This window comes from Dermacentor variabilis, chromosome 6, assembly GCF_050947875.1.
Source record: "Dermacentor variabilis isolate Ectoservices chromosome 6, ASM5094787v1, whole genome shotgun sequence".
Classification (NCBI taxonomy): Eukaryota; Metazoa; Arthropoda; class Arachnida; order Ixodida; family Ixodidae; genus Dermacentor; species Dermacentor variabilis.
In genome coordinates, this window is record NC_134573.1 from 177,599,213 (window position 1) to 177,613,756 (window position 14,544).

The window sequence follows — 14,544 nt, forward strand, 5'->3', positions numbered from 1 at the left end:
GTCTGACGGCGCTTCGCGCGCATTGTGCATCGCGTGACGATAAAACCCCTTCTGCTTATCGTCACTAAAGGCCGAGTGAAAGCGAATGTCAGTCACAATTTTTCGCGAAAGTGCTGAAAAGCTCCCTTTTGTGAAAGAGACGTAAACTACGGCGCAAATGGCACGCGTCGTTTCGCGGCTCGGCCCGCTCCGCATCGCTGCCTCGAGTTCAGCTCTGCGGTGCGCGCGGTCCTGCCGCCGCGTGTTGGTCATCACAGCTCCGCTATACTCGCGCGCGCGCGCATAACAATGGGGCGAGAGCCATCGTCTCGGCACGCTTCGCATTGTTTCCACGCCAAATGCGCCGACTGTGGCGGCGGGCTGCCTCGACGAACTCGCCACTAAGGTCCCTCTATGATTATGATTTACTCGCCACGCGCCCAGCACGCGCTCTGCCTAGGGCCCGACGCAGATTCTGCGCAGCCGAATGTGCTGCACTCGGGCAAGCTACGGGGCGCGCACGTGGCGAGAGCGAAACCGTCGGCATTCAAATTTTCCGCTCACCCCGCGCTGTATGCTGCGTCAAAGCATCGTATTATCGATATTATGTTTCTCAAAGCTTGTGGTTGAAACGCAGGCGAGTGCGCTAATTCAAATGTTCGGTGTTATTAGTGCGACTGCCTCGAGCGAAAGTGCTTCGAGGGGCCAGTCGCGCGGCAATCTTGCGTTTATTCGCGGGCTTCTTTCACACTCGGAATAAACAGTTTTATGTAGCACGTACTGAGCAACAGAAAGCTATATCGGCAGTCTTTGATGTTGCTCTGCAAACTCCTCATTGACACTTTTAATCTAATTATCTAATTACCTTGGTCTTGCATATTTTTAAATCTTGGTGCATGATAGTTGGGACATCCTGTATATTTAACACGGCGTGGTCGGCTTTCTGTTAACTGTCGATAGACCTTTCTACAAAAAATACTCGAGTGAAATATGGCGCTGCAACCTTTCAGCTACCGTTGGAATGAAAGAGTAGTACGCGGATTTGACTAATTTCCGTGTTTGGGGCATCACAAGTCCTTTTGCCATTACTTATTGATCTTTACCTTTGTAAATTTCCAAGCAATCATGTCGTTATCTATACAATACGTAGGGTGTTTTATTTAAGCTGCACCATAACATTATACTTGAGTAAAATTTAATTAATAATAACCATTGCTAATTCGTTTTCTAAGTTATCCACAACCGAAAAATCACTCCAGCGTATCGAAAACGCTACTGTATGCTATGAATTTAGTTTTCCATGCTCAAGCTCAGTATCCAGTTTGAGGTATTAGACTTAGCGTAGCATCAATGATACGTTGGGCATTACATGGTTAAATAACACATGGTCTTACATCATCTTTACTGAAAGAAGAACATGTGCACTGTGTTTCCTCGTCATGAAATAGCAAAACTGCAGCTAATCCCTGCAAATGGTCCAGCACGTTTTTGACACCCTTCGACTCAGCATCGATGTGAACAAATTTTCGAGCGTTCACCAGGTTGCCACTGTGCCCGAGGTTACGTCAAACAGGGGGCGTCAAACAGGGGTTGGAAAGAAAGAAAAAAGAGAGGGAAAGAACAAGAAAAAAAAAGTCACAGGAAGGGCGTTCCAATTAGAGGCGTTCACACGGGCCGGTGGATCTCAAGAAGCACAGTAGCTCTCGCACGTCGTTCTGATGCTATGTTGAGTCCCGTCGATGTAACATTGACCGAGGCCGGTCGCCCAACTGGTTGAGCACAACGGAAAACGGTTGCCTCTGCACACTGCATGTACTGCAGGTACTTGCGCAGAACATGACGGATTGTTTACTCTTTGCCACAATGGCCACAAGCTGCGGTGTCGGCCATCCCTATGCGGAACGTGTGGACATTGGTCAATGCGGCGCCCAACCATAGCCTACACAAAATGGTCGCATCTCTTCGGGGGAAGTCTTGGTGAAGTCGAAGCTTAAGGTTGGATCCAGGGTGTGTAATCGGGCATTCATGAAATGTAGCTCGAAGACAGAAATACGTCAGCTATTCAAGGCGAGCAATCTGTCGAATCTATGCGCTGCTTGTGTTGAACTGAAAATAGAGGCCGTCCTATACGCGGAGAGGCCGGTCGTAAGTCAGTAGAGCTGCAAGAAGATTGCGCAACGCTATAGCGCACCCTGACCAGTCCCACGGTGACGACAGTAATCTCGGCCAGGCTTTCCGTGCCGGCCTGTCAAGAAAATGGAGTGCGTCAACCTCATGAAGTGGAACTTCGCTCGCCTTGTGCAAATGCCGTGCAGTGATGCATCCCGCTCGCTCGGTGGTCAATGCGGTAGGACGCTCGATGGTCAGGTGTGACGCTAGGCGCGGGACAGCGGTGCGTTAAGTCGATAGAACGGTGACGAGCGGAGTATTCCCAAGGAGGGTGCCTTTGTGGTTCGTTCTCGTTAAAGCTCGAGGCACATTCTGCATCATGGAATCAATAAAGTGATAAAAGTTTAGAGGGGCGTGAAAGAAGGGAGAGAGTAGCGTCCGCTTGGACTGCAGTTAGAAGCACTGACACAGGCCACTGTCTAAGCTCGTATAGCGCGTGTCTTGAGAGCGGACGTGCGTTTGAAGCTTCTATTTGCTCTTCGTGCCTATTTTAATTCTTCTTTCAGCGTCACATGACATTTCGTTTGACCGCGGTCGTAACGAAGGCCGTCGAAAAAGTGCCACAATCATTGTGCACGGCGTTGGTCAAGGGGCACCCAGAGATCTTGGAGCCTCCTCGGCACCCACGTTCGCGCTCAGACTCCAGCCGTGCCCGGTATTTATATCGAAACATCAGCCCTGACGCATCGTCGGCACCTGTGCCGTAGAGCGCCTTTCTTTGCCTCGTGTTTTGCGCCATGGACAATCCTGAGGCCTGCAGCGGTAGCTTAGTTGCTATGACGTTGCGCTGCTGAGCTCGACGTAGCGTGTTCGAACGTCACCGCGGTGACCGCATTGCGATGAGGGGAGACATGCAAAAAATGCTCGTGTACTGAGATTTAGGCGCACGTTAAAGAACCCCAGTGAGTCAAATTCATTCACGACTACGGCGTGCCCCGTAGTGCATATCGTGGTTTTGGCACAAAGAAATATCGAAGAAAAAACGGGTTTTATTAGTATCTTCTTGCACCCCTAGTGCTCTCGTTATCTGCGCGTACTGGGAGCGTCCGCATTGTCTGCTTGATAGTGCGTTCTATCGCGGACTGCTCGTCATTTTTCCGTTCAAATACGTGTGAAACGCAGATATTATGCTCCGTTTGGGCAGCCACTGAATTGATGTAAATTAAGTTCTGATGGAATACGGCAGCGCACTTCGAAGCAAGGAGGTGACACAGAGTGAACAAACATGAGCGCTGCGTTTGTTCGCTCTGTATCACGTCCCTATTTCGAAGTGCGCTGCCACATTCCATCATAACTGACCAACTATAATCCACCACTACGTATGAACCAAAATCGTTTCCGTTTTAACAGAGAGGACCAAATCTCGTACACCGACTGTTGCTGGCAGAACTTTGATTTTGGGCTTGAAATATTCTGCAATAGTTATACAAAATTATGGAATTTCATAAGAGCTGGGACGTTAAGTTTACAACTCTATGACTCCTCACAAAGAACAGGTGTCGATTTAGGCAGAACCGAGTAATTCTGCAAACGGTGTCTCTTAGACCGGCTAAGGCGGATAAGTCTGACATGCTATTTTACATTTTACATGTACTTGTTACTCTGGCTACGTGAGTTTTGCTGAACTAGCCTTCATTATTTGTTCCTGTGCTTGATGGAATGCTTAACGTATAGATTTTGTCCACCTTAGACGGCCGTAATAGGCACAGCTCAAAGAATGGCGATTGTGGAATTATGAAGCTGCATGATCTTTCGGCGAACATTCGGTGAACCGGTGAAAATTTTGAAGAATTAGGGAGGAATCCGGCTCGAGACAATTCAATTGTTTGGTATGTAGCGCACGGGATGCGGCTTGTACAGCATGTCGATTTAGGGAGAACGGGGAAACGACGTGCCGGTGTGGGGGTCGAACCGACAGCCGGCACATTGAGTTGTTGAGTAAAATAGCATTATGATCATTATTTTTAGTGTTGTATGTAATACCTGGCTCCGGACAGGCCGCCATTGGAATCTGAACCTGGCAACGTTTAACGTTAGAACGCTATCTAGTGAGGCGAGTCTAGCAGTGTTATTGGAGGAATTAGAGGGTAGTAAATGGGATATAATAGGGCTCAGTGAGGTTAGGAGGACAAAAGAAGCATATACAGTGCTAAAAAGCGGGCATGTACTGTGTTACAGGGGCTTAGCGGAGACACGAGAACTAGGAGTCGGATTCCTGATTAATAAGGAAATAGCTGGGAACATACAGGAATTCTATAGCATTAACGAGAGGGTGGCAGGTCTTGTTGTGAAACTTAATAAGAGGTACAAATTGAAGGTGGTACAAGTCTATGCCCCTACATGCAGTCATGATGACCAGGAAGTCGAAAGCTTTTATGAAGACGTGGAATCGGCGATGGGTAAAGTCAAAACAAAATACACTATACTGATGGGCGACTTCAATGCCAGGGTAGGCAAGAAGCAGGCTGGAGACAAGTCAGTGGGGGAATATGGCATAGGCTCTAGGAATAGCAGAGGAGAATTATTAGTAGAGTTTGCAGAACAGAATAATATGCGGATAATGAACACCTTTTTCCGCAAGCGGGCTAGTCGAAAGTGGACGTGGAGGAGCCCGAATGGTGAGACTAGAAATGAAATCGACTTCATACTCTGCGCGAACCCTGGCATCATACAAGATGTAGACGTACTCGGCAAGGTACGCTGCAGTGACCATAGGATGGTAAGAACTCGAATTAGCCTAGACTTGAGGAGGGAACGGAAGAAACTGGTACACAAGAAGCCAATCAATGAGTTAGCGGTAAGAGGGAAACTAGAGGAATTCCGGATCAAGCTACAGAACAGGTATTCGGCTTTAACTCAGGAAGAGGACCTTAGTGTTGAAGCAATGAACGACTATCTCATGGGAACCATTAAGGAGTGCGCAATAGAAGTCGGTGGTAACTCCGTTAGACAGGAAACCAGTAAGCTATCGCAGGAGACGAAAGATCTGATCAAGAAACGCCAATGTATGAAAGCCTCTAACCCTACAGCTAGAATAGAACTGGCAGAACTTTCTAAGTTAATCAACAAGCGTAAGACAGCGGACATCAGGAACTATAATATGGATAGAATTGAACAGGCTCTCAGGAACGGAGGAAGCCTAAAAACAGTGAAGAAGAAACTAGGAATAGGCAAGAATCAGATGTGTGCGTTAAGAGACAAAGCCGGCAATATCGTTACTAATATGGATGAGATAGTTCAAGTGGCTGAGGAGTTCTATAGAGATTTATATAGTACCAGTGGCACACACGACGATAGTGGAAGAGAGAATAGCCTAGAGGAATTCGAAATCCCACAGGTAACGCCAGAAGAAGTAAAGAAAGCCTTAGGAGCTATGCAAAGGGGGAAGGCAGCTGGGGAGGATCAGGTAACAGCAGATTTGTTGAAGGATGGTGGTCAGATTGTTCTAGAGAAACTGGCCACCCTGTATACGCAATGCCTCATAACCTCGAGCGTACCGGAATCTTGGAAGAACGCTAACATAATCCTAATCCATAAGAAAGGGGACGCCAAAGACTTGAAAAATTATAGACCGATCAGCTTACTGTCCGTTGCCTACAAAGTATTTACTAAGGTAATCGCAAATAGAATCAGGAACACCTTAGACTTCTGTCAACCAAAGGACCAGGCAGGATTCCGTAAAGGCTACTCAACAATAGACCATATTCACACTATCAATCAAGTGATAGAGAAATGTGCAGAATATAACCAACCGTTATATATAGCTTTCATTGATTACGAGAAAGCGTTTGATTCAGTCGAAACCTCGGCAGTCATGGAGGCATTACGGAATCAGGGTGTAGATGAGCCATATGTAAAGATACTGGAAGATATCTATAGCGGCTCCACAGCCACCGTAGTCCTCCACAAAGAAAGCAACAAAATCCCTATAAAGAAAGGCGTCAGACAGGGAGATACGATATCTCCAATGCTATTCACAGCATGTTTACAGGAGGTATTCAGAGGCCTGGAGTGGGAAGAATTGGGGATAAAAATTGATGGAGAATACCTTAGCAACTTGCGATTCGCTGATGATATTGCCTTGCTTAGTAACTCAGGAGACCAATTGCAATGCATGCTCACTGACCTGGAGAGGCAAAGCAGAAGGGTGGGTCTGAAAATTAATCTGCAGAAAACTAAAGTAATGTTTAACAGGCTCGGAAGACAACAGCAGTTTACGATAGGTAGCGAAGCACTGGAAGGGGTAAGGGACTACATCTACTTAGGGCAGGTAGTGACCACGGATCCGGATCATGAGACTGAAATAACCAGAAGAATAAGAATGGGCTGGGGTGCGTTTGGCAGGCATTCTCAAATCATGAACAGCAGGATGCCACTATCCCTCAAAAGGAAAGTGTATAACAGCTGTGTGTTACCAGTACTCACATATGGGGCAGAAACCTGGAGACTTACGAAAAGGGTTCTGCTGAAATTGAGGACGACGCAACGAGCTATGGAAAGAAGAATGATGGGTGTGACATTAAGGGATAAGAAAAGAGCAGATTGGGTGAGGCAACAAACGCGGGTAAACGACATCTTAGTTGAAATCAAGAAAAAGAAATGGGCATGGGCCGGACATGTAATGAGGAGGGAAGATAACCGATGGTCACTAAGGGTTACGGACTGGATTCCAAGGGAAGGGATGCGTAGCAGGGGGCGGCAGAAAGTTAGGTGGGCGGATGACATTAAGACGTTTGCAGGGACAACATGGCCACAATTAGTACATGACCGGGGTAGTTGGAGAAGTATGGGAGAGGCCTTTGCCCTGCAGTGGGCGTAACTAGGCTGATGACGATGACGATGTATATATATATATATATATATATATATATATATATATATATATATATATATATATATATATATATATAATTTAGCATTACATATAGCTCGTGTATAGTGTCTACCAACGGGTCATTTCCAGCTCGACCTTGTATCGTATTTGCGCCGCGTCCAATTCCGGCAATCCGCATAGCGTGCGTTGGAAGTGTATGCTTTAGCGCCTGTCCCGTGCGGCTTCTGTACTCGAACCAATGGAGCCCGCTGCTCTCCCTCTTTCACGCAGCTCGCGTGAGCCGAGGATGGAGGTCGAGCAGCAGCCGGTCGGCGACCCCGCGGGCGCCGCGGGCGGCACGGCGCCGGCCTTCGACGCCTTCCTGCAGACGGGTCGCACGGGGCGTCGTAACGCCCTCCCCGACATCCTCGAGGAGGGCGCCACTAACGTCAGCACCGCGTCCCTGCCTTGCTCCTTCCAGAAGCTCTCGTGCAGCGGTAAGACGCCGCGCACGCATGCGCCCGCACAGTGTGTGTGGCAAAGCGCAGCGAATGCGCTAAAGAGGATGCTGAGCCTGCGAGCACGCGAGACATTCATTAAGTTACTTTGACATTCTCATTCGAATGCGTTGTTACTTCCTATATTACGTGTTTTCTCTTGTTTTTCTCTTCACCTGTTCGCTTTTTCGGTCGCCTAGACATCGCCACTGGGTCTGCCTGGTTAATGGCACGTTAGAACTGTCGTGGCAAGTATGTATGAAGACCATTAAGACACATACGCAGGTTCACTGAGTGATTTCTTAAACACCACAATCGACGAGGGTAGGTATACATGGACTTGTATAAATGGTGCCTTCTAGTTTCTTGTAGCGCGGGCAGAATGAGAGGGATACGGAAAGGCAAATTAGACAGGCACACGGCGCTAACTCTCAACAACAGATTTATTTCCTGTTCTCGCAGGTGTACTTATACTCATTAAAATGTCATAAGACACGTGTACACTATTCGAAAAATATAAACAAAATTGGGAAAACCACACTTGCGGCCACACTGATTGTTTATAAGGGTGTCCGTTCAATGCGAACAGAGACAACCGATCTCTTGTATATATTTTTTTAATATATCAAGAAATACTGACGCTTGCACTTGAATTTTGGCGCCATAACGCCGGACGCTCAATTTTTCGACCTATGAGCCGTGTAAGGCTTCCTCCTTATACATCATTCCCTGCGCGCTACTACGCTGCTGTAATGAACTCGCCCGGTCTGCCATCCTTGTACAGTTCCCGCATGTGCGTTTGTAAACGAGAGAGGCGGACAAATAGGATAGGAAAGACAGCGAGGTTAATTGCAAGAAAAAGGTCTGGTTTGCTAGCTTACACTGCGGGGGGGGGGGGTTGAAGGTGGGGGGGGAGGGCGAACGGATGCGGAACGACGAAAATAAAGGGGCAGAAAGCACAGGTACGAAACAAAACGCAGGGTTTTTTTTTTTTAAGGGTCACTTGAACGCAGGAAGCTCCGGAGCTCATTGATCATCATCTTTCGTTCCGACAGCGCCCCAGGATCGTTTCCTCCCAAAGCGGGTGGTTGTCGGGACAAGCGACGAACATTTCTGTAGGCGCAGGCAACTACTTTATCGTCTTTGTCGAAAAATTGCCATATTAAGACCTGCTCCAGTCCATACGCATACACAGCAAAGAATATATCTTCGACAGCATGTAGTGTCGAAGTTGACAATGACACAGGCGGGCGCTGTTGATCAAGGCCCGTTGGCGGAGAGACAGCAGTCTTGATAAAACGCTGGCATAGCCGCTAACGAAATGTTGCTCAGTGGTATAGTTTAAAATAAAATGTCAGGGACGTATAAGTGGCTTTTATTTCTAAGGCTTTTTAGAGGAGAATTACTCGCAATAACTCGTTGGTGTAAAAATTTTGACGCCGTGGGGGAGGAACCCTATCAAGGCACGTTCGTCGTCATACACGTCAACGTGTCTTGTGCGTCAAGTTAGATAGCCTTCGTTGCTAGAACGAATGCTTGAACACAACCGTAATGCTGAAGAGCGCCTGCTAGTGACGTACGGAAGGGGTGAAGTCAAACGGAACCAACTAATGCTTTGGCTGTGAGAATCTTCACTATCCTTCCTTTCAGGTTATATTAATCGCCAGGAAACATTCGAAAAGCTGTGATCAAGTATTAACCACTGTTTTCGCCAAAATAGGTGCCACTGAAGCTAACTTTGACTGAATGCACCTGCAAGCTCATTCACGCACCGTCATAAATTTTTCCGGGATGTAATAATTTTTGAGCATCCCTTTTGAAACGTGGTGATGACTTTTGCCAGCGACGGCGCCAGCTGAAACTGCAACTGAATCTTCCGTTTTTCAACCTCTATCACGTGACAAAATGGCGGCAACGTTGACGTCGTCGCTTGACATCCCAGACTTCGACGTGTTTTAGTGAAGTTTGTGGCTAACCTTTTCTAGTGGATAAGTGAACTACGGAAAACTTTAGCTCGTGTTAAGTACTTGACGAGGCTTTCTTGTGTGTGTTTATCTGATATGCAATATGACATTCAAACTGAAACATTGTCAGTAAATTACTAATTGCAAAGGTGGTTAATTACTTTTACTAGTTAGTACATTAGAAAAAGCGAATAGTATACTTGCGAGTACGATAAACAACTAGTGGAAACACACATCAAATTACGTTAGCTCAAAACTCCCAACTTTTTTTTTAATCACGTAAACTTCGTTTCCTCTCTTTTTTTGGGGGGAGGGGGGTGGCGGAGGGCAGCGTATACGTATATGCCGCTGTTAACTTTATATTAAAACTTTACTTCGATATTTCCGCGGTTTTTCTTGGTTGGCGGATGGCGATCTAACATCGTAGAGGGTGACAAAATTGAATATTAGCGAGTTAAAAGCGGGGATACGTGCAAATATGGAGGAGAACAGAGGGATCGAGGCGTGTGATTGGTTTACGCAGGCGATGATGTCATGCACATATGAGTAGGCACGGGAGCAGAAGAGAGGTGAGAAGGTTCTCCACATGAGAAACGCAGCTGGGTAACCGGAAAGCTATCGGTGACTTTGACAATCATTTTCGACGGTTTCTTTCGGAGTACATTACTTTATTTCTGTTTTGTCATGCAGACCCGTCACCGAACACCAACTCTGCAGAATCGTCAACGGACAAGCCTTCGACGTCGCAGGGGCCACCCAAGTCCTAGTGTGCCTGCCCCTCGAACACAGGAACTAAGGTGTCTGTGTTGGTGAAAACGTTGTTCCCCATGAACTGGCCCTCCGGCCAGGGCTGCTTCAAGAAGTCCCCAGCCACACCCACACGGCAGGGCGGCCCTCGGCGAAATTCTCATTCGCACGGATTGCTGGTAGTGTCGCTGTTACGCGCTTAACGTTTGCTCTGCACTCCACTTACGATATGCCCGTTTGATACAGCGCAGCTCGAGAGAAACAAAAAAGCAACAGTATCTGGACAATGTGAACCACTAAGCGGCTATTTCCTGATGTCACACCAGCGGCAGTGTACGCGTAAAGACCCGAATAACATTCCTGAAAATGGGACTCTACAAAACAGGCCTGGGTTCGGAATCTGGCAACTCTTCGGACTCTCGTGTTGGTGCGTCTAGTTCATAAATTCTAAATTTGGAAGTATAGATCGAAACGCAGAGATTTTGCGCACCCCATATATGCACAGCTATATATGGCAGCGTGTTCGGCATACGTATACGTGCTGAAGTGTTCGCTGTGCATCCTCTTTGTTAGGTGCAGCGTGCTCCGATCTGATCGTTTTCTCATTGCTAAACGCCTCGAGTGTGCTGCCTTTTTGTTACCAGCGTCTACGTGTAGCTCTCACTAATTTGTGCCGGTTTCCACGCAATGCACCTTCCTTAAGGTTCCTCTTTTCCTCAATGCGCGCAGTCATGGCAAGGCAGCTTGACACGTCGTACACTTGCCACGGAGTGAGCCCTTCCTTAATGCACTTTTATATTTATTTATTTACTCGTTGTTCGTAACTAAATGTCGTCAGTAAGCTTATACCAGCGCGAGCTCCTTGCTTCGGCTTTCGGGTCGGACGGCTCCGCCCCTGCGCCGCAGCGCCTGTGCATGCAGCTCCGATCGTGTCAACTGATCCAGATTCGGTAGCGCCTGCGGCGAGCCTTGTTTTTATTTTAGTGTGCGTGCGTAAATACAAAAGTAGCCCGTTACACGTGGTGTGTGTGTACTTGTCCGAACTGTCTCGTGATGTTTTCGCGAAAGCGCGTGATCGCGAATCTAAATCGCGACGTTTTGTGGCATTAGTGATACGTGACCGACTTTCCTTTAATGGCGGACGTGTTGCGCGGGCGGGGGAAGCGCCAGAAAAGCGAGGCGAAAAGAAAAGGAAAAACGCTCGCCTAGAGGTGCTCTTCGTCTACAGAGCTTGTTGAAGGTTCTGGTTGTGTTTTGTACACAGAGAAACGAGAGAAATAAACTTTTCAGTCTATACGTCGGCTTGTGCTCATTGTCAGTCCATCCATCTATAGACATTCCACGTTAAGGCGACACCGAAGAGAAAAAATAAGCTTAGCTGCATCAGTTAATTACCCTTTCACAATAGGCCGCCCATACTTGAAGGTCTTGAAAGCCTTGAAGGTCTCACGCCAGCTCGCGGTGACGGTGTCTTTCCCGGCCCGGTTAACTTGTTTATCGGCAAATGTAAACTACATTGTGTTCTAAAAGAACCAGACTAAATCGGTGAACGCGCCGTGGTTGCTCAGTGGCTATAGTGTTGGGCTGCTAACCACGAGGTCGCGGGATCGAATCCCGGCCGTGGTAGCCGCATTTCGATGGGGGCGAAAACACCCATGTACTTAGGTTTAGGTGCACATTAAAGAACCCCAAGTCGTCGAAATTCTTCACTACGGCGTGCCTCGTAACCGGAAAGCGGTTTTGGCACGTGAAACTCCATAATTTAATTTTTTTTTTATCTGTGAGGTCACACTGATGTATAGGCACTTGGTATCGGCGCGAAATTTAAAAAAAAAATTTAACTTTCAGCTTAGTTCTCTCTGCTAATAACCAATCTCTTTTCCGCGAAGGTAGTAAAATGGATTATCAGTCTAAAGTGATGAAGTGTTTGTCTTTATATAGTGTCCTTATAATGTTGTTGTCGTATAATATGTTCTGTAATACAAAAGAAACTGTGCAGATCTCACGCGCTATAGCAATCAACGGTACATGAAGCACTTCGCAGGCAGTTGGCCATCGTGCACTGTTTGGGGTTCTGCAAAGTGTTACCAAATGGTACAACGTTATTGTGAATGCCAAGTGTGTGTGTGTGTGTGTGTGTGTGTGTGTGTGTGTGTGTGTGTGTGTGTGTGTGTGTGTGTGTGTGTGTGTGTGTGTGTGTGTGTGTGTGTGTGTGTGTGTGTGTGTGTGTGTGTGTGTGTGTGTGTGTGTGTGTGTGTGTGTGTGTGTTTCTCCGGCAAAGACACGTTGCAGCGTGTTTCGTTGCACGACTCGAGACGGTCCCGAAGGCGGTGCAGTCTGACACAGCGCCTCAGTTAAAGTGCGCCAGGAGGGAAGAAGGAGAGAAAGTGGCGCGCTCTCGCTCTTATAAGTAACTTGATATGCGACGGGACGCATGACAGTGGTAAAATTGATTTTCGCTCAAGCATTTCATTCTCGAGTCAGTGGCTGAAAGGAAACTGGCACGGGCGTGTGTGGCGTGGGGATGTAACAGATATCAAGATAAAATGGCAGTCTTCCCTGAGCAGCGCGGTGGTCGGCCGCGCTGCTCAGCTCAGAACTGCAAGACCAACTTTGGGCCGTCTAGCGCGAGCCATGGAGGCCGTACAGGAGCAGCAGCTCCCATTGGCCATCTAGGCGGCCCCAGGCGCGGGCCTCCCAATCGTCGGATTCCAAATAAAGTTATCTCGCTCGTGTGATCTCGCTCGTGCATGCGACTTGCAATACTTGTCAGACGTCTGAACGAGCTAGCTCGCGCTGGCACGAAAGAAGCATGCGTCTAATCGTGACCTAATGGTAACAGCATCGGGCTGTTACCATTACAGTCTGTGACGCAACACAAGAAAACTAGAAGCATTTTTCACTTAAAGGAGTGGCCAAGTGGCGGCATAGGTGCGGTTGAAACTCTCTTTGGTCGTGCATATCCTTCAAGTAACCAATCATTTGAGCAAACTGAAATTTCGGAGAAACGATCGAAGACGTGCACGTTAGATGAGGCTACATACCTACGCACGATAAAAGCGAATAATAATCTTTTCACTGTTCTTCGCTCGTGCAAGCCAGTACTTTCAGACGATTGGCCCGTGCGTCACGTGGCATGGCACTCACTTCGCTTATAAAGGCGAGTTCGTGCCACTTCCGTCCCCTTGCCGTTGTCGTCACGCACAGTTTCACGCATTACACGGTGCAAGTTCCGCCCTCTAGTAACACTTGCAGAACGCGAAACGATAGTAGATAGCTGGCTACCTGCAAAATGCTTCGCATAACGATTCCCGCAGGGCATGGGATCTGCTTTTGAAAGGTTACTAACCTCATCGAGCCGAGTTTCGCCGTCGCCATCAATTTGGCCTTGATTTGACTGCAGCTGCGCCGTAGCCTTGGCAACGCATCACGTGACTCGCCGCGCCGAGCTCTGGCGCCTCCGCCGGCTTGGCGCATGCGCTCTGCGCAGCTGGGTCGCCGCCTGACCACGTGACTCGCCGCGCGCCTGGCTAAGAGTGTCGCGCTCGCCTAGTCAGTGTGAACATGGCCATGGATCAGACCGAGGCCGGGCCGTCTTCTCTGAGCGTTGCGCGGGAGCGGGAAGCTTTGAGCCGTCGTCGCCAAGCGGCGTCTGACCACCCCGCGGATATCGCCCAGCGAGCTGCTTCACTGAAGAGGGTCCGCAATGCAACAGACCGCACCGTCGAGATCAACGTAGCGACCGCGTTCGCGCCCTGTCCGTTTGTGATTCGACGCTGCGCATGTTCGCGGCGTTTCTTTGCATGTTTAGCACCTGCGCTTTCCCTGTGGAGCAACAGGCGTCGCAGCGTCGAACGATGTGTGTCTACCCAAGCCTCATCACAGTCATGTCTAGCCACCGACCTAGGCACAGCCGTCATACCTGGCTTAACAATTATTGTATACCTAAGTATAATAATTACAGCTAAATCAAAGTTTAACCAAGTTAAATCAAGCTTTCGCTTTGCATATCCAGGCTTAGCTAAGCCGAAGCCAATTTTTTATTGTGCAAAGAATGCTGCGGAATAAAAAAATTATGTAGATCCCACGCACTCTGGGAATCGGTGTTATGCGAAGCATTGTGCTGGTTTCTGGAAATGCAGCATTATTTGGGGCTCCGCAAAGCGACACCAGGTGGACCAATGTGTTAGTGTAAATTGAATAGTTGTGTGAGCGTCGCGAGCCTACTTGTGTGTGCCGACAGCAGCACGGCCTCGTTGAAGATGAACGTGTGGCCGCAACGGCACTCTTTCTGCGCCGGCCGTTCGACATGAGCTTACGACATGGCGATTGTTGGGTTCTACATAGGTAGTGGACGAGCGTAAGTGAGATAAAC

General features: G+C 48.2%; 1 protein-coding gene across 2 annotated transcripts in view; it reads left to right on the plus strand.

The window, feature by feature from the left end:
* LOC142585866 (uncharacterized) overlaps positions 1-11,465 on the plus strand; it is a 318,935-nt gene extending 307,470 nt beyond the window's left edge. For both annotated transcript variants that reach the window (XM_075696934.1, XM_075696935.1), the window contains 2 exons: positions 7,253-7,458; positions 10,113-11,465. In XM_075696934.1, coding sequence (XP_075553049.1) covers positions 7,269-7,458; positions 10,113-10,189 — 267 coding nt within the window. In that variant the 5' untranslated portion in view covers positions 7,253-7,268 and the 3' untranslated portion in view covers positions 10,190-11,465. The remainder of the gene's footprint in view (positions 1-7,252; positions 7,459-10,112) is intronic.
* The last annotated feature ends 3,079 nt before the right edge of the window (positions 11,466-14,544 follow it).